Genomic DNA, 18629 nt, shown 5'->3' with positions numbered 1-18629 from the left:
ACCAATTAACCTTTGATGGAGCAGGCATGACTAAAGTATGGAGCCATTTCACACTTTGGCATTCATATTTCAAGGCATAAATTTATCATGACTTTAGAACAGCAGTCATTGTCACATGTCGGGATCACATGCTGGAACATCACAAGCGCCATTCGTCAGCTCACCTATTCAAGGAATAAGTGAGAAAGGACACTTACAGTGTCTAACAGCAACCATACAAAAACTAAAAAGCTTTCTATTTAACCATAAATCACACATTTATTGACTAATTTCCTTAGAATTAGCACATTTTCAGGTCAGTTTTTTGGATATGTGGTCTGCTGTTCTGTGAGTCTACAATATACACTTCTTTTAACATGAAAACCAAATTACTTTATTGAAACATGACTGCTTCTTACAGTAATTTGCAGTCCATACTCTATTATTCAGTCCTTTATCAAAGCTGCTATGATGTGATTTACATCATTAGTCATAACTTTACAGTGTATAGTAATGATGAAGATCTCCGCTGAATGATTCAGCACAGAGACATTCATATAGAAGCGCTAACTAATGAAGGCTTATTAGACCCAGAGATGTATAATGTGGATCTGAATGGGGTCACTTCTTCTGATTTACAGTATTCTACTGAGGATCCTGATGATGTGAATGCACCTGGAAGTCAAACTCTCTTCAATAAAGAAACAGAAGGGCTCTCTGATGAGACTTTGAAGATAAAAGTCAGAAGTCCTTGTTTCAATAGACCTCTGACAAGAGTGAATATACACTGTAAGAACAAAAGAACCCATAAAATCAGCCGGGGCAGAAAAGGGACTGTCAAAAGAAGCAGCACAAAGACTGTAAAATGAACCAGCATCTCACAGGACAATGGAGGCGTGGGACTAAAATCAAGGTGAGGAACTCCTGCTCGTGGCTGCTTCTAGATTTAATATCTGTTTAACACATAGTATTTCAAATGTTATTTGGAAAATATGCACAAATGGAGATTGTAAATGAATTTGTGATGTTTTAGCTGCTTTATTTTGTGTTCAAAGTGTTCAAATGCACAGATACAACACCTCCGTTTTACAGCACTCCATTCTGTCTGACCTTGTAAATCACAGTAGTCAGTTTTCACATAAGTAACAAGTGAACACCCATTAATCCAAATTGTTTTACTATTCCAGCTTTTTTTTCCTCATGCTTTTAGACAGAAGTTAGGATTTTAAACATGTTTAGGAAGTTAAGATATTACGGTTTCCATGTTTGCCCAATTTAATTATGTTATGCTGCCATCTGCTGGACAGTGTAGACCAACAGAGTCTGCAAGTATAATCTGCAGGTAACTAAATATCAACTTTGTCTTTAAGTTTTGTTATTTCCTTTCAACGTAGAACTGTGCATTGAACCAGACTTAATCATTCCTTTTATTGTTTTAATACTAAATTAATCACAGGAAGTACTAAAAGTACATGTCTCCCTCGTCATATCACTTTAGCAATCTAACTTCCTAAATTACTCTGTGTTCAGACTCGTTTGAAGACTTTACATTCATCTGTATTTCTGTATTATTATGTGACAAAAATGGTGAATTGATACACTTTCAAAGGCTGTATCTAAGGAGTGCACTTTGCATCAAAAAAAGAAAAGAAAAAGAAAATCAAGAATATCCATAATACGTTAGATACAACTCCAGAGGGTTGAGGGGAATCAACAATGGGAACTTGTTTTTTTTTGGTCATCCAAGGCTTGGTGGGGGACAAATTAAGATTAATGATAAATATCCACACATTTTAATTGCCAGTGTATAATCCACAGCAACGCATAATTTATCTAACAACTAATCATTCAAAGAAAATTGGAGAAAGAATTTCCATGCTTATGATATCTATAATTCATAAGAAGAAAATCAACAGATTTAAAAAAACAGATATCCAACATTTTGTTGACAATGTTGTTCAATTATTAAAATGTTATCAAACCTGAAAATCCTATAATAGCCCGGTAGTAATAACACACTGGTGCCATTTGAGAAAAGAAACACCTGGGGCAATTCGTGATATGCAGGAGTATTAAAATTGCAAATATAACCGAAGTCCTCGAGGAAATTCTCCGATAAACATCTTTTTTCTTCCTTCTTTTGATAAAATATGCCTATTTTTAAAAAAAGAAATGAAAACTGTTCCTGAAAATTGCAGAAATGTTCTTTCTGCTTTTTATTCCAGTGAATTTTGCAGGTATGACAACTTTGAAACCCAAAAAACGCTGCAGTTAATTTATTTCATTTTATCAGCTTACTGCATTCCCATTTCATTTAAAAGTTATTTTCAGAATAAGTAATTTCACTGACAAGGCACCAGTACAAAAACTATGTACATCCATTATCTCGGTCTGACTACTACCTCCCTTCAATGCCAAAATACATCTGAAAGACTTCACAACAGCCTTTCTCATTCAAGAACTGGTAGAGCTGCCCAAGGTCCATGTGATTGCCTCTGTTTCCATGGGGGTCAAACATTGCTTCTTCAAAGCCTGTAAATTTGCGCAGGGAGTCTATACGTTCAACAAGCCTGCTGTCCTCACTCTGACAATCAAGGGGAATATCCTCTCTGTGTCGAATCATGATCTTCTTCCATGTCAAAACCTTCACTCTGTGAAATAGGGGAATAAGATTGGAAAAATATTAAACCTGGCACCTCAGCAGGCTTCTGGCTGTGACATTAAGTCCCCCCCCAAAAACCCAAATCAACAGGCAAGGTACCTGGACCAGAAATCCTCGCAGGCAGATTGAGGACCTTCCACACACACAATACCAGGTTTCCCAGGCATGCTAAATCCTGACAGGCCCAGCTCCTTTGACCAATCCAAGATGTTCTTCCTCTTCGACTTGTTGTAAATGTGGTGACTGTAGATCCACAGCCGGCTGAACACTTCGGGCGTCCGAGAAGAGGCAGACTCCTTCTTAGGAGCTGGGGCTTCTAATAAGCTCTTATCAATAAAAAGCTGGAGGTTGTCTTTCACCCATTCAACAGCAGAGAGCACACATATTTCCCCCTGGCAGTTTTCCATGAGGTATGCATTGAGAAGTGCCTGGAGCTGTGTCTGCTGAGCCCTGCTGAGACCAGGACACCTAAAGCAAGAATAACACATGTTCTAAGAAGGTTTCAGAGAACATTCAAGGTCACTTGGCACTGGGAATTTTCCATATCTGGGAGCAATGACAGCACAGCCTCGGGAGGTTCAGCCCTATTAATTAAAATGATTAATGATACACTTTAAACAAATTAGAGGCACTGTTTCTTCCACTTACTGCTGTGGCTGTGTTATTGTTACACAAATTACATTTGCTTTCATTCAAAACTATATTTAAAGGCAACACTGTGAATGCTATCTGTGCTCATCCAGGCTGCGCTTCCTATATGGTAGAAAATCCTGGGCCACTAGTATTCTATTCACTATATTATTGTTTTCTCTCTCTCTGTTTTTTTTTTTTTTTCAACAAGTCTGTACACAGGCAGGTGAGTCTCTCCTGAGTGAGCTCCCTAACTATTTTCCTTTATGTTAGGAGTTCAAATGAGGATAATCGCTTACCGGACTGTTATTTCTGGTAACACACTAGGATATTCAGATGGGTAAGCACAGGACAGAATGAACAGCGTCTGTGTGGGGGGAAAAGGGGAAAAAACATGAGAAATTAAACTAAATAATGATTAAAACAAAATTATATATAATGACAGATTAGTTACCCCCTCCGTGTTCGCAGAGTCCAGCTTTTGTTTGATGAGAAACTGGGGTCTGGACGGTGGAGGGCCGCCTGTTGAAGCTGAGCCCTCCACGTAGTCCCTGAGCTCGGCTAGTGCCAGCTGGTCAGTGAACTCCAGCTCCTCCACGGTGGGGAACATGCTGGTCAGCAGCTCTATCTCTGCAAGCTGAGACTCAGCCCACTCCAAGTAAGACATGCTGCTTTAGTCGAGAACTAAAATAGTCAATCTTTTCTAATGTTCATTTAAAAAGTTAACAGTTAAACAGTTTTCTGGTAGGTCCAAAAATATGAATCACTTATGCTAACACATACCATGTTTCCGGGTGTAAACCAGCCTCTAAAATTGATTTCGTTACAGAACAGTATGAAATCTGAAAACAAAATAACATTTTTATGTATACAGTATAGACATAAAGAGGCAGTTTACCACTGTCTAATGTCCCGCAACGTCTAATAATGAAGTTTTGTTTGAACTCGGACTCTTTTAGCCGACGCACGCAGGAAACACACGGCAGCAGAAACAGCGGCCCCATCACATTTTGTTCCTTTGCATGTGTCAGCTGGGATATTTTTTCCTGCCAAATCACTGGAGTTATTTTTGCGTGTTCTAAACTTTGTGAATCAACGTATTTACACTAAAGGTCGTGATTTATTTCTCCAGTAAACAGTCTAACGTAATTATGTCCGAATTAGAGAAGTCAGCAATAGAAAGTAAACGAAACTGAAGACGCTGAGGGTTTTAGGCTCGGTTTGTCACAGTAAGTTGAATGGACCATGAGGGTGATGATTAAATTTAACGTTATATTTCTTCTTGTGTTTTTTTTTTTTTTAACAGAATTTGCCGTCACTGAACTCTATTGGCAGCATTATAATCTCATGTAGGTATTAGCCAAAGCTAGCCTTGTGTTGAGTACTGTGTTCCATTCCCATCTGTAAAGGTTAAAATGGGAAAGAAGAGGGGAAAGGACAAGACCTCCAAGGAGGATGATGAGCTTGACCTGACAGGTAAAGAATATTTCATCATCTTTCATGTCGTGCAACAACCTGTGGAAAGTCTAGTGTGAGACTTCCTTTTCATTTAAATCTTTATTGTCACAGTTCCATCCTGCAGGCATATTAAGAAGGGAACAGACCAAACTCTCCTCAAGAAACTTTCTGGTAACTCAGATTGGACGAGTTGTCAGGATTGTAAGCAGGAAGAAAATAAAGAAAATATCAACAACCATCTGCCACAGGAGGCTGAGGAGGAACAAGAAACAGGATTGTGGATGTGCTTGAAATGCGGCCATAGAGTGAGATTCTTTTGTACCCATTTGTCATTGGGTTTAAAATGGCGTGCATTTTTTCTAAATGCATCTTTTCCACTAGGGATGTGGACGAAATTCTGAGAATCAGCATGCCATCAAACATTATGAAACTCCTCGGTCTGATCCACACTGCTTGGTGGTCAGCTTGGACAACTTTAGTGTGTGGTGAGCATTTTATGTTGTTTTGCTAATCATAGGCCTCTACATCGCATTTGACATGAGAATAAAATGTTTTTGTTTTTTTGCAGGTGCTACATATGTGATGATGAAGTCCATTACTCCAGAACAGGGCATTTGGCTCAGCTAGTAACCAACCTGAAAAAGCAAACATCTTCAGATTCTATAAAAAGACCACAGAAAAGTGGGTACCACTGGGGAAGTCTAACAAGCACATACATTAGACTGCTTCATAACCATGTCCACCCTGTTTGCTTTCTTTAGGGGTCAAGGAGGAAGATGTCTTGATGGAAGCTAAACAGAAGACAGAGACTTTAAAAGAAGATGAAAATGAGGACAAGGAAAACAAAGAAAACGGGGATCACCAGAAGAAAAACACAAAGAAAGAGGCTGTTGGGAAATCTCAGAAGAAGAGCACAACTGAAGAGCGTTGTGGTGTTTCAGTAAAGGGTCTGAGCAATCTGGGAAACACCTGCTTCTTCAATGCAGTCATCCAGGTAAGATTGATCCTTACTGGATGCCGGTCAGAGTTCAGTGAGAGTTATTATTGATTGCTATCGTTTTCTTTTCCAGAATCTGTCTCAAACACAACTCTTAAGACAGACTCTCAACAAAGTGACAGAGGAGAAAAGTCTCAACATTAAACCTGGTGCCTCCTTGGATCTGGTGTGTTTTCCCCATTTAACAGAGTAGTTATGTTCCTCTACTCATTACTATGTATAACTAACTTTCTTTATTATGATTACAGGAGCCTATAGAAGTGCAGTTAGACCGTCCCGGATCTCTAACTTTGGCTATGTATCACCTACTCTGTGAGATTCAGGAATCGAAGAAGAGTGTAGTAACACCACGGGAGCTGTTCACACAAGTTTGTAGAAAGTAAGAATGACTATAGTTTTATGTTAAAAGTCAACTTTAAGATGTGCAAGTGGGGCTCATCATTCATCTTATCTGTGCAGGGCTGCCAGGTTCAAAGGATTTCAGCAGCAAGATAGCCAGGAGTTGCTGCGCTACCTGCTGGATGGCATGAGAGCTGAGGAGCACAATGTGTGTACCTACTAAAAAGAGAACTGTGGCTCTCCAGAGGGCTATATGTTACATTGCAATAGATTGGTTTGACAGCAGAACACTGCTATAGTGAGTTGTTTTATGTGGCGGCATAAAATGTAAGGAATTGTTTTAAAAACATTTTTGGTCTCCTATTTAATGACCTTATAATTCTGCTTCTCAGACGGTTAGTAAATTTTCACCGTGCAGAGGTTTTACAGGAGCAAATTTTAAGGGTAAAAGCCATAAAATTAAGATTCTGTGAAGAATGCATGTCTCCATCTTGTGGTTAATCAGAGGTATCTTTCATCTTTTGAATGTAACGGTTGTATTTGTGTCAACAGAGAATAAGCTCAGGAATAATGGACACATTGAAACAATCTAGAGAAGGCACAGATGGAGAGCTGAAAACGCTACTAAAAGGCAAGTAATGCTGCTGTGGATTATTAATCAATGTTATATAAACAAAAGTACGTTCCTAAAGTTTTTGCACAGTAGCTTTTTCCTTTCAGAAATGCGGCTCTGACATTTAATTTCTTCTTTCAGAGTACGAGAAAAATGGATTTCTAAAAAACTTTGTTGACCAAGTTTTTGGTGGTGAAATTACCAGCACTATAATGTGTCAGCAGTGTAGAACGGTATGTTTGAAGACCAGAAAGTAAGAAGAGAATATATCCTGATGATGTCACTCTAAAAATATCCTGTTCTTCATCCTTACAGGTTTCTGTGGTCACAGAGATGTTTTTAGATCTTTCCCTTCCTGTTTCTGATGAGGTAAAGCAGGCGTTTGGGGGTTTTTTTGATAACCACTTGAGTAGTTATTTGTTAATGTCTGTATCAGTTATTGTTCCCTTTTGTGGCATCCTATAGGCATATAGAAAGAAGAACCAAAAAAAGAAGACCAGTGCTTCAAGCCAGGATGACAGCAGCAGCCCTGTTCGGACTAGTGGGAATGATGACATTCCCACTGGGGCTGGCAGCAAGTACCAGCAGAAGAAAGCCAAGAAGCAAGCAAAGAAGCAGGCAAAGGTGTGTCAGTGAATGGATACTGAAGTTTCTTTTTTCTTAGCCTTAATTCATAAATTAATCCGAATTATTCCATCTTGACTTTCAGCATCAAAAAAGACAGCAGAAGCTTGAGGGTAGAGCCACTTTGGACAGTCTCACCTCTCCGAGCCAGGCTGAGAGCGAACACACAGATGCTACAGCAGATTCAAAGGACAGGGAAAACACTGATAATGAAACACTTGAAGAAGATTCACAACATCCTGCTCAAGTCAGTGTGTCTGAAGAGGACCAAAAGCCCCATAACGCAGTGCAGGTGGAGCAGGAAAAAGAAGAGGATGAGGATTCAGCGAGTGACCATGACTCATCAGTCAGCAACCGGTTTACTGCCTTATCAGAGGAGCAGCACTCAAAGGACAGCACCGTATGCAATGAAATGTCTAACATGGGTCAGGAAGAAGACAAGACAGAAGAGGAAGACACACAGCTGGTGAGGAAAATGAGTAAAGTAACCTTGGATGATGCCTTTATAGAAGACACTGACGCAATGGAACAAAGCATGGAGAGTGAAGATGGAGTGCTGGAGACTAAGGAATATACAGTAATAAACCAAGATCCAGAGCTGGCCTTCCACACGATGGCTGCCAGGACAATCCCAGAGAAACAGGAGTGTTCAGTGCAGTCGTGCCTTTTTCAATTCACAGAAGTAGAAACCCTCACGCAAAACAACAGTTTACTTTGTGTCACCTGCACCAAACGGCAGCTGGGGAACAACAAGTCTGGAGGTATTTAAAATGCTTCCACATTAGTACTTAGTCTGCTATTTAATGTCCTTTGCTGAAGTCTATGCACATGCACTTTACATAGTACATTACGACAAAAATGTGATTTTCTTTTCTAATAACATTATTAAACTTTCTTTATACATAGTTTGGGGATCAGCTAAAATCCACTGTCTTTTTTGTGCTGTGTTTAGGATCCAAGAAGAATATCTACACTGATGCCTTGAAGCAAATCCTTATCTCCTCTCCACCTTCAGTCCTTACTCTTCATTTAAAGAGATTTCAACAGGTATGCACTGCACTGATCCACTGCACTGTCAGCTAAGGTTTTTATCACAGAGTTATGAACCAAGCTTTTAAAGAACATTGAACCCCTTTTGTAAGGCAATCAAAAAAATCACTATTTGGATTTTTAATGATGTTTTTTACCTGTAGAATGGCTACAGTATTTGTAAGGTGAACAGACACGTCACCTTTCCTTTCATACTGGATCTAGCTCCCTTTTGTGCAGTCAAATGCAAGGTAAGTATGAGAAGTAACATGTTTTATAATACTTTAATTTGCTTATAGCTGTCTTTGTAAATGTAGAAGCACTAACCACTAGTTGTTTTGAAACAGAATATCCCAGAGGGGCATAATCAGATCTTATACGGTTTGTATGGCATCGTAGAGCACAGTGGAACAATGAGGTCAGGTCATTACACAGCCTATGTGAAAGTGCGGCCCGAGTGCCCTCAGCCTTCATCCAATGGACTTACAGATGGTGGGTGTACTCTGGCTTGACCGTTATTAGAATAAACACTTCTAAAAATGAAATGTATAAACTCGTCGTTTCCCTTCAGGAGATGCAGAGTCACCCAGAGGATCCTGGTTCCACATCAGTGACACAAGCGTTCAACCTGTGAGTGAGAGTAAAGTCCAGAGCTGCCAAGCCTACCTCCTCTTCTATGAAAGGCTCCTCTAATTGTGCATCACTACTCAGGAAATCCAAATAAACCAATGCTGCTTCAGTTTCATCTTTTAAGGGATCTCAAAGAATATTTCCGCCTGTACCTGTTCTGACAGTGTCTGAAATTGTATGGCAGTGGCGGGGCATTTTTATCAGTCACACCAGTACAGAAAACGTAGTTGGACAATGAATTGACAATATGGAACTGGAAGTCACATTTTCAGTATATTAATGAAAGCTTGGGATAGATGATATGTAGATATATAATTTTTTCTTTTTTAAATCAATGTCATGTAATTAAATGTTGCAAAAACAGAACCTCCTCTCCTGTGTGCTGGTTTGTCGATACTTGCTATGAGTCTGCGCAGTAAGTGCTGCTAGCGCTTCCTTGTCCAAGCTGTCACATGATTACAGTGAAGTCAGGCTCGGAATGGCCAGAAGCATCCGTACCCTATCCCCCAATTTACTAATGGCAGTGTTATCCAGGTAGCATGGCAGGTCAGTAAACGTTTGGCTTTTTAAAGAGCACCGAGCAAAGCCACAATAGCGGAATGTTTCAGTTTTTGCTTTTTGCTAGCAACGGGTAAACACGAACTGAGCGCAGTTAAAGCTAACGGTCTGGCCTAGCCTCAAGCTTTTCCGTTTGCAGACATTTACCACTGTTATTTGTTTAGCTAAACGAATCTATTATAAGTCGTCAGTAACATAGCGAACTGATCATAATTTTGGACATGATTTTATTGCCTTTATCCACCAGGCCCAGTTGATTAACTTCGCTAAACGTGAGTCAGCATTTTAGCGTTGAACTTGGCGTACAAGTTAAACAGTCACCGTTTAACCCACATTTCCCTGCTGTTGGGGACTATTAATAATCGGCTAGATTAAATGTTTGCGAAGTTAGATGGTTAAATATTGAGAGGCAGTCGCCTAACTTATTTTTTCACAGTAAGGATATGTTAGAAGTAATTTTAGCGAACATTATAGTTATTTTTGTCTTCTTTAGTGAGATTAAAAAACACGCTGGAGCATGATTTCACATGCCGTTATATTTATATAGGTATTAAATTCTATTTGACTCATATTCATCAATAATTTCCTTGAGGGAGAATTTTATTCGCCATCAAGTGTTTCGCCAAGTAGCTGGTTGGATGTCTTGCACCACTTCTGCTGCCCATAACAGCAGTTTAAGTTCCTGGACCTTTACATAACTTTACATAATACTAAAACTCCCCTTGCAATACTCAACATTGGGATTTCTCACTTTTTTTCCAACTGCATATTACGTTAAACATTGTCAGTCTGTTTTATCCAATAAAATAAAGTTATTTCACTTCAATTACTTTTTTTTTTTCCACAAAATGAGATTGTTACGCATATAAACACTGTCACTAAAACCTGCAATAAATGTTACCATAAGAGGGTCTGCCATCAGTTTTTGATTGAATTGGGTCCAGTTGGTAATTACATGCAGTCTGTTTCTGTTAATATAACAGTTAACTGTGATAAATCACTGAAAGCTACTTTTTTCTTGCTGTCTACATAGACAGAAGCTGGCATTTAAGTATTAGATTTGTATTCCAGAATCTTCCTTTTTATAAGAAAACTGATAAAGACTCGTTGATCTGTGCAAACCCAAGTGGTCATTTTTGTGTAACACTCAAGCTGTGAGCAACCATTTAGTCGTCACAAGTCGCAATGATTAGTTGTATTGTATTCTGTTCATTTAGTTATTTAATCCATAAAATGTCTGCAAAATCTTAAGAAAACATACATTCAAAGTCATGTTGACAACTTACAAATGGTCCAAAATCTGGAACGGTTTATGTTGTCATAGATGAGTTACAGTACCAACATCTGAGAAGCAGAAACCCATGAATTTCTGTTATTTCAACTTAGTATTTTTTTTTTTAATTAATTAAAATGGATGCAAAATCTAGAAGAAAGAAGAAAATAATTATAGTTACTTCTGCATGATTTGGCAGATTTTTTTTTCCAACTCAAAGAGTTTTGTGTCTTGAGCTGGGAATCTTTCACTTGTTAGGCAAATGTGTAAACTGCTCCACTTTGGAGCCACTACAATATAATACACATTGATAAACTTAGAGAAATGTTTCTTGTGTAATCATGACATTTTGTTGACTCCATATGGCTTTCTCTTTTGCACAGGCTGAGCTTGTAAAAACTATGGCGCTCCAAGCTCCTCGCACATCGGTGTTCACCTTCCAGTCTGCAGTGCACAGCGCCCATGTTCTGCAGTGTCTGAATGAGCAGAGACAGCAGGACGTCCTGTGTGATGTGACGGTGGTGGTGGAAGACAGGAGCTTCCGTGCTCATTGCTCTGTTTTGGCTTCTTGCAGTGAATACTTTAACAGCAGGGTCACCAGTGTCACCAGCCAGAATCCCATCATCACCTTGCCACATGAGGTTGGTGCTCTGGTGTTCAGCCAATTTATATAGGGAAAAAAAAAACTAATATGGATGAATTGTTGAAAGTAAATGGTGATAATGTTATACAGGCACCATTATTTTATCCGTATTATCAATGAAAAGGGTATACATAGTTAGATTTGTTGTCTGTCCACTAGCTTCTATTACTTGGTCCATTTTGTGTCATAATGTGAGTGAAAAACAGTTTATATGCAGTGTTTGGAAAATTCAACTTAGAAAGGTCAATACAGGTACATAAGACCCCTGTTGAAATTGAGTTTTTGAACTGCCCGAGTTTCATTGTGTTTTATTATGTTTCAACAATTTACGTCTTTCCCCCACAGGTGACCGTAGAGGGGTTTGAACCTTTGCTTCAATTTGCCTACACATCAAAGCTCCTTTTTACCAAAGAAAACATTGATGCTATTCACAGCAGTGCTGAGGTTTTAGGATTTCACAACTTGGAGTCGACATGCTTTGATTTTCTCATCCCAAAGTTTTCTGAAAGCAAAAAATCCTCACAGGAGGTCAAGCAAAAAGTCTGTTGCCAGAACCGGGATCCTAGTGCAAGTTTTGGCTCTCGTGCAGAGAGTAGCCAACCAGAATCATGTGAGTCACACAGCTCAGTGCCTTCAGGAGGTGATGAACAAACAGACTTCCCATCGCAGTGTCCACAGAGTGCACAAGGTCAGACAAACAGCAGGGAGGAACACTTCTGTTTGGAGAACTGTGGACCACAAATGGCCCCCTTATCTCTGGAGTTAACAGGAAATGGCATGTGCCCCATGTTGTCTCTGCCTTGCCCAAACTCTGACAAAGCAGATCATCCCTCACAGTTTTGTGAAAAAGACATTTTAGAGATGGGAGATGTGTGCAATCAAAGTGAGATGAGTTTGGCAGACTGCGGCTTATCCTGTGAGCTGTCAGCCTCAGGGGATGTGAATCCACCAGAACTCATTGATCCACCAGGCAGAGAAATTAAACAAACTGTTGAGACGCTTGGTGCAGAAACCAACTGCATCCCTAGCTCATGTCCACTCGAGACTTCAGGGGCAGAAGATTGCAGTACTTTAATAAAACAGAGTGAGGCTCGCTTTGAACAGGGAACGACAGGTGATCTTTCAAACTCTTCAATGACTACTCTAAGCCATGAAGAAGGATATGGCGAGAGAAGTCGCGTGGAGAGGGAGGTGGCTGAACATCTGGCAAAAGGATTCTGGTCTGACCTCTGCCCATCTCAGGCTCAGCCACTTCCTGTGGATCCAGTGGAACAAAATAATCTAGCAAAAGCATCTGACTTTCACTGGCTTAAGCAGCTGGACCTGAGTGCCAGTGTAGGAGACTGTCCCTTTCTCAGGGACCTTGGAACAGGTGATGATGCAGCTACACACACCGACAGCTTGTCTCAGGCAGAGAAGAGCCCCTGTATGTCCTCCTCAATAAACTCTGCTGATGACTCAGACCTGGACACAGATGGCGATACTGAGGCCAACAACAAAAGAGCGGAAGAGGTTGTCATTACATATGTCTGATGTTTGGTTATTGGTAATGGAAGATAGAAAATCAAATTAATCTAAATTGTTTAACTCTAATCTTCAGGTTCAGCTTCCATTCCCGGTGGAGCAAATCTCAGTGTTGAGCCGGAGTGAATTTCAGCAGCTTCTGAAAAAACATTCGTTGACCCAGGAGCAGCTGGACTTTGTCCATGACGTCCGTAGACGAAGTAAAAACCGTGTGGCTGCACAGCGGTGCCGGAAGAGAAAACTGGACAGCATATACCAGCTAGAACGTGAAATCAAAGGATTAGTAAGTTGACTCTAACATGCCTGATTTTCCAAACATACTCATAAACATGATATAATGCAATTTCATAAACTAGTAATATTTTTTGACTTTGACATGGTGACTAGTGTGAACTGCAGCTTTGTGGATAACACTTGTTTCTGGCACATCCTTACCACTTGTTGTCCGCATCACCTCACCTAGGAGGCATCCTAGTCAGGTGCCTCAACTGCTCCTTTCGATGTGGAGAAGCAACAGCTCTACAAGTCACTCTTTAATATCCAAGCTCCTCATCCTATTTATATGGGACAGCGCAGTCAGCTTTTAAAGAAAACTCACTTCGCAGAGTGTATCCATTATCTTCATTCTTTCAGCCACTAACCAGAGCTCGTAACCATAGTTTAGGGTAAGAATGTAATTTGTCTGGTAAATTGACAGCTTGGGTTTTTTGCTCAGCTTTCTCTTCACCACAACATATCAGTAAAGTGTCTGCATCACTGTGGACGCAACCCCTATCTGGTTACCGAGTGTCAGTCTCCAGTATTCTCTGAGCTGTGAACAAAACCCAAGATACTCCTCCACTTGGGGCAGCAGTTCCTCCCAGACTCGGAGTGGGGACTCCACCCTTTTCTGTTTGAGAACCATGATCTTGGATTTGGAGGTGTTGATTCTCATTTCTGCCACTTCACACTTGGCCACAAATTGCTGCAGTGCAAGCTGGAGGTCACTACTCGACGAAGGCAACACAACCACATCATTCGCAAAATGCTACCTTTAAATGTGTCCAAAAAAACTGAACAGAATCTGTGACAAATCTGTGTCCGGCGGAGTTCATCAGCCACCTGAATGAATCCGATTTACTGCCAGCAATGCAAACCAAGCTCTCGCTGTGGTTGCACAGGGTCCGAATGGCTCATAGCAACAGACCAGATACCACATACTTCCCACCTTCCCATCGCCTGCTTATATCCTCAGTAGAGGTCAGCAGTATCCCACCCTTATTGTGTCCAATGTGAGTAGAGCCCCATTATCCCCTCAAGAGTTGTCAGACCAAAAGTCTTGTTTCACGGTCACATCAAACCCCTCCCACACGTTTTTTTGCTTCAGCTGCTGCAAGAGCTGCAGTCCGCTTGGCCTGCTGCTACCTACCAGCTGCATCTAGAGTTCCATAGTTCACTATCTGGTTCTGGGTTTAACGCCACAACATTTGTGGCACCTCCAGAATTTTGCTCAGGAAAGCAACCTTCTTATCCAATGGAGAAAACCCTCAACTTTTAGTTAGTTAGCCAGGGGGATACAAGCATACCTACCCCTGGCTGCCACCTCTTAGGGCAGCTCCAGAGTGGAAAAAGAGTCAAGCCCTTCTCCAGGAAACTAGTTCCAGAGCCTGAGCTGTGGGTTGAGACAAGCCGTCTATATTTAGACGGTGTCTCAAAACCTTGTGCACCAGCTTAGACCCCTTCCCCACCAGAGAAGCGACATTCTGTGTACCACAAGCTAGTTTTGGAAGCTGGGGATAGGACTGCCAGAACCTTTGCCCCAATCTTCATGGCACTGAACCTGTACTCAAGTGCAGCAACCAGACACTCACCTTCTAGCTCCAAGGTTGTACCCAGGTAACCCTGTCCCAGGCAGGATAAACTGGAACCTTGATTTATTCATCATCATCGGGGTTCCATTCCACTTTATATAACATAAATGGCTGTAAGTAGGGTGGTAAAAGTAACTGAATGTATCCTGTTTTATCGAAATAACTTTAATAATGAGTGGTAGAAATAGGTTTATAGATTGAATTGACTGGACTAGTATATTAAATACGATTGAGAGAATATGAGAAATTTTGGTTAAATGTTTGCTACCAGCTCCACTGAGTGATGCCTTTTTATGTATTTTATTAAGTGCTAATTAGCTAGCCTCAGCTCATGTTGATTATGTCATTCCTTGGAACTCCAACTCTAGCAGTGGTACACCTTGCTCATCTTCATAAGAACCTGCTGCAGGTTTCTCAGTTTTGCAGTATGTGTCCCAGAGAGCAGAAACTGCTAGCTAGCCTGCAGGTAGGGTAACAACAGGTAGTACTGGTTAGTAGTAACTGGGCTTTCAAAAAAAAATCATACAGTTAAATTGTAGATGAAATGAACCAAATGGATTATTAAAAGGTCAAAAATGAGTGAGCTTTACTGTTATCCTCCCCACAGAAAAGTGAGAAAGAGCGGCTGCTCCAGGAGCAAACAGAACTGAAGCAAAACCTTGAGGACATGCAGCAGAGCCTTTGTGGCCTGTGTAAAAGTGTTGAATCCTGCTCTGATCAGGACCAGTTGCAGATTCTTTCCAGATTCTCCTCGCAAGACATTCCCATCCCTTCCCCCAACATTGTTCCAGCAATTGAATTGGTAAGTTCAGAGTGTGAGCAGAGCGGGCAAACTGTACAAACAGTTGAAGTCGCTGAGCCGCAGGCCGGCACAGAGGACACGGGCTGCCCTGTTCCTACATCTCTGCTCAGTGCCTGTCTGGATATGAACAGCAGCTTATAGTAACTGGACTTAAACTACACGGTCACTTGTAATCATGCAGGCCCACAGGTCAAAGGGTGAAAATTGGTTCTATACTGTAATCCTCTTTTGGGATAGACATGCTTTACTATGTGTTTCACTGAATAATTGTCTGCCTGGTAGAGGCAACTATCATGTAAGGCATTTTATTTGCTGTACTTCTAATCTTCATTTCACTGTAGCAAAAACAATAACTAGTATTCATTGTTTTGAAGGTGCAGGCAATTTTCAGGTAGTTTCTAAAAGTTTCCATTTGAAAATTAGGAGCATCAAAGTAGGTTTGCTTTTCTCAGGGAAGCTCATAACCTGACCGTATTTTGAATCATGCTGCGCACCTAAACAGGTATGAAAAAGAGATGTTTCATTTTACGCTAATTAGTCTGTTGTTGTAATCTTAACACATACTGTATTAATATTTACAACTATGCTATTTCTTTGATTAAATAGCCATAGAACTAATTGAATCTTTTCCAGTAGACTAACAAATTTTCACAGCTAACCTAACTTTTCAACAGCATTATTTGAATACTAATGTATTTTAAACTCTAGTAGGTCTGAAAGTGTTACAAGGGATTTTATTCAAAATGTGCCTTATGCAATTGTGTAATATGGATTCAAAAAGATGAAGGCATTTTTGTATATGCTTGTTTCAAGCACTATTGCACATTAACCCAGAGCTAATATTGGTGGCATTGTGTTACATGTCATTTTGTCTGCATGTTCAGTATTTTTATTAAATGCTTTTATGGATTACAAATTTAAATAAACAACACTTTGTTATCATTGATGTTTTGTTTCAACTTATTCCAATCTTTGTTTATGTGCACTACCAGAGTTTGGCCAGTAGATGGAAGTATAACTCTACCTCACCAGATGTCACAGATGTGACAAGAGGAACATAACAGGCTCAGACTGGACCTTTAGTGAGGGTAACTGCACACTGAACTCTAAATAAGGAAAGGCAAGGAGTTTGTGCTAATCCACCTGACAGAAAAATGTGCAATTTCCTGTTATCTCATCATGCGATTAAACAAAACTTAATTCATTGAGTAAATGAAAACCCAGTTACAAACCGGTTTAAAAAAAACAATCTTGTGATTTATCTCTGGCTCTTACTAAAATCTTTTGTTCATGCCAACAAATTAACTTTAACCTTTATAGTTAAAAAACTTTAACCAACAAAATCAACAATACAAGTTTATAAACACAATATGTAACATAGTTGTCTAGAGACTTAGTACTTCTGCAGTGGCTTTGCAAAGAATAATTCACATCCAGGCTCTAAAACAGGGCTGAAATTAAAGACAGACTCAGATGGAGGCTGATAAATGACCTTAGCACTTTGAAGAGCAAAGGTACCCTGGGAATCTGCAGACAGGAAATTAAAAAAAAGTACGGCATATCTGACAGCTATCCCTGTAATCCCTGCAGTTTAGACCACTAAGATTTCAGGGTTATTCTGTAGATGCAAGAACGATAGCTTTTCTCAAAAATCACCTGACCTGTCATTTGAGTTTGTAAAGTTGTTGCCTATTGGATAGAGGTGGTAACTCTACACAATAAAACCCTGTAGTACCTATAAAAAGGATTAGCAACCTGTCATCTCCTTTACATAGCCAGATGTTATTAAAAAAAATCCTAACTGTATTTTAGCCATCAGCAAGTGTCTAAATGTTTAGGGCAACATTCAGTCAATGTTTTGCAGGTATAGATGATGCAGACAAAAATCTTAAAAATACATCCCAATAATAATCGGCCATTTACCAAAACTTACAAATTCACCTATGATACAGCAAGAATATTCCAAACAAGGAAAGAAGTGAATGTTAACCTTATTGTTTGTTACTAATTGCTCTTCTTATACTATTATTTCCTCTCTCACTCTTGTGAACATTTAGTTAAAATTTATTGCAGTGACACAACCTCCTCAAGGATCCATCTGTGAGCAGTAACATTTAGCAATCAGTAGCAATGACTAGTAATTAATTTTACTGTTTGTGTTCCAGGCTGCCAAAAGAAAATTGGGTTGTGCATTTGTTAAGGTTTAAATTTTGGGAGCTTAACAAAGCAACAATCTGATCCAACACTGGTCTGAGTGCTCCTCTTTCATTGCAGACTGGAGAGGATCTTATATCAAACAAACCAGTACAGAACAGAAACACCACTTTAAGAAGGTCTTGTAGAGTTGAAGAAGCAATTTTGTCAAGATGTTTTTGTCTTCTGATGTGAATTATTATTTTGTGTCCTTTGAAATAACTACGGTAGCACTTGGGGACAATGAAAGAAAAAGCAATCTCATTTTGTTTTCCTCAGAACAGAATCCTCAAGGTTAAAGTGGTAATTACACCAGCAGCCATGGAGCAACTCATAAAACTGGAACCTGTTTTTGAAAAGTAACCTCACACACTGACAAAGAGATGTCACTCCGAGCACGACAACTGGTTTTCCATCTAAAAAGCAAAATGATTAGATCATTATAATACTACAGACATCAGATATGATCTCTGTCCGCTGGAACGATGCATCTGTACCAAATCTTCAATTTGATGCATGTCAGCGTGGATATCACCCTCAAACACCAAAGCACTACAAGCACCTATTTACACATTTCCATCTTAAAACTCAGGCTTGTTCCACAGTGTTTGTCTTTTATATACGGTTCAGAATTTACAGCATTGTAGTGCAAGACTAAGATGATCCTCTTTTGCAAGCTACACAGGACGAAAGACTTGATTTGAGGAGGAAGCAGCTGCGAGGCATGGCAAGGTCAGAGGCCCATAATCCGCGGCCTCATTCATGCGAGATTAAAAACCTGCTCTGAGTTCTGATTAAGAACGCAGGGTTAGAAGATTAAAGACC

General features: G+C 40.0%; 3 protein-coding genes across 10 annotated transcripts; 2 read left to right on the top strand and 1 right to left on the bottom strand.

Annotated features, from left to right (window-relative positions):
* Positions 1-993: 993 nt before the first annotated feature.
* On the bottom strand, positions 994-4298 carry rwdd2b (RWD domain containing 2B). Of its 5 annotated transcripts, none has more exons than XM_003450145.5 (5): positions 4055-4298; positions 3726-3942; positions 3571-3638; positions 2741-3109; positions 994-2630 (listed from the first exon to the last, which is right to left on the bottom strand). In XM_003450145.5, the coding sequence occupies exons 1-5, from the start codon at positions 4273-4275 to the stop codon at positions 2378-2380; spliced, it is 1128 nt and encodes a 375-aa protein (XP_003450193.2). In that variant the 5' UTR covers positions 4276-4298; the 3' UTR covers positions 994-2377. The 5 variants fall into 5 exon arrangements, with proteins under 5 accessions (XP_003450193.2, XP_005455094.1, XP_005455095.1 ...); XM_005455037.4 differs by having other exon boundaries at positions 3726-3939; XM_005455038.2 differs by having other exon boundaries at positions 3726-3939; positions 4170-4276.
* On the top strand, positions 3796-9324 carry usp16 (ubiquitin specific peptidase 16). 4 transcript variants are annotated; one of them, XM_003450188.5, is made up of 18 exons: positions 3796-3929; positions 4681-4747; positions 4841-5034; positions 5111-5214; positions 5298-5410; positions 5491-5723; positions 5800-5892; positions 5975-6105; positions 6186-6273; positions 6618-6696; positions 6820-6911; positions 6994-7047; positions 7144-7302; positions 7388-8063; positions 8255-8349; positions 8496-8582; positions 8679-8823; positions 8903-9324. In XM_003450188.5, exons 2-18 carry the CDS (start codon positions 4687-4689, stop codon positions 9022-9024), a joined length of 2526 nt encoding a protein of 841 aa, XP_003450236.1. In that variant the 5' UTR covers positions 3796-3929; positions 4681-4686; the 3' UTR covers positions 9025-9324. The 4 variants fall into 4 exon arrangements, with proteins under 4 accessions (XP_003450236.1, XP_019200620.1, XP_005455098.1 ...); XM_019345075.2 differs by having other exon boundaries at positions 3797-3929; positions 4578-4747; XM_005455041.4 differs by lacking the exon at positions 3796-3929 and adding an exon at positions 4244-4383 and having other exon boundaries at positions 4578-4747.
* Positions 9325-9364: 40 nt separating this feature from the next.
* Positions 9365-16553, top strand: LOC100706138 (transcription regulator protein BACH1). The gene is made up of 5 exons (XM_003450144.5): positions 9365-9507; positions 11176-11433; positions 11781-12947; positions 13036-13242; positions 15417-16553. The coding sequence occupies exons 2-5, from the start codon at positions 11194-11196 to the stop codon at positions 15750-15752; spliced, it is 1950 nt and encodes a 649-aa protein (XP_003450192.2). The 5' UTR covers positions 9365-9507; positions 11176-11193; the 3' UTR covers positions 15753-16553.
* Positions 16554-18629: the final 2076 nt, after the last annotated feature.

The sequence above is a fragment of the Oreochromis niloticus genome, linkage group LG14 (assembly GCF_001858045.2).
Source record: "Oreochromis niloticus isolate F11D_XX linkage group LG14, O_niloticus_UMD_NMBU, whole genome shotgun sequence".
Classification (NCBI taxonomy): domain Eukaryota; kingdom Metazoa; phylum Chordata; class Actinopteri; order Cichliformes; family Cichlidae; genus Oreochromis; species Oreochromis niloticus.
This window is presented reverse-complemented; position numbering and strand designations above follow the sequence as displayed.

Excerpts from the sequence above, each read along its gene's own strand:
- LOC100706138 (XM_003450144.5), top strand. The coding sequence starts at position 11,194 with ATGGCGCTCCAAGCTCCTCGCACATCGGTGTTCACCTTCCAGTCTGCA. Across the intron at positions 11,434-11,780 it reads TCATCACCTTGCCACATGAG|GTGACCGTAGAGGGGTTTGA; the intron begins GTTGGTGCTCTG and ends TTTCCCCCACAG. Across the intron at positions 13,243-15,416 it reads AACGTGAAATCAAAGGATTA|AAAAGTGAGAAAGAGCGGCT; the intron begins GTAAGTTGACTC and ends TCCTCCCCACAG.
- usp16 (XM_003450188.5), top strand. The coding sequence starts at position 4,687 with ATGGGAAAGAAGAGGGGAAAGGACAAGACCTCCAAGGAGGATGATGAG. Across the intron at positions 6,697-6,819 it reads GCTGAAAACGCTACTAAAAG|AGTACGAGAAAAATGGATTT; the intron begins GCAAGTAATGCT and ends TTCTTCTTTCAG. Across the intron at positions 6,912-6,993 it reads TGTGTCAGCAGTGTAGAACG|GTTTCTGTGGTCACAGAGAT; the intron begins GTATGTTTGAAG and ends TCATCCTTACAG.
- rwdd2b (XM_003450145.5), bottom strand. The coding sequence starts at position 4,275 with ATGGGGCCGCTGTTTCTGCTGCCGTGTGTTTCCTGCGTGCGTCGGCTA. Across the intron at positions 3,943-4,054 it reads GGTTTACACCCGGAAACATG|CAGCATGTCTTACTTGGAGT; the intron begins GTATGTGTTAGC and ends TCTCGACTAAAG. Across the intron at positions 3,110-3,570 it reads TTACCAGAAATAACAGTCCG|GTGTCCTGGTCTCAGCAGGG; the intron begins GTAAGCGATTAT and ends TTCTTGCTTTAG.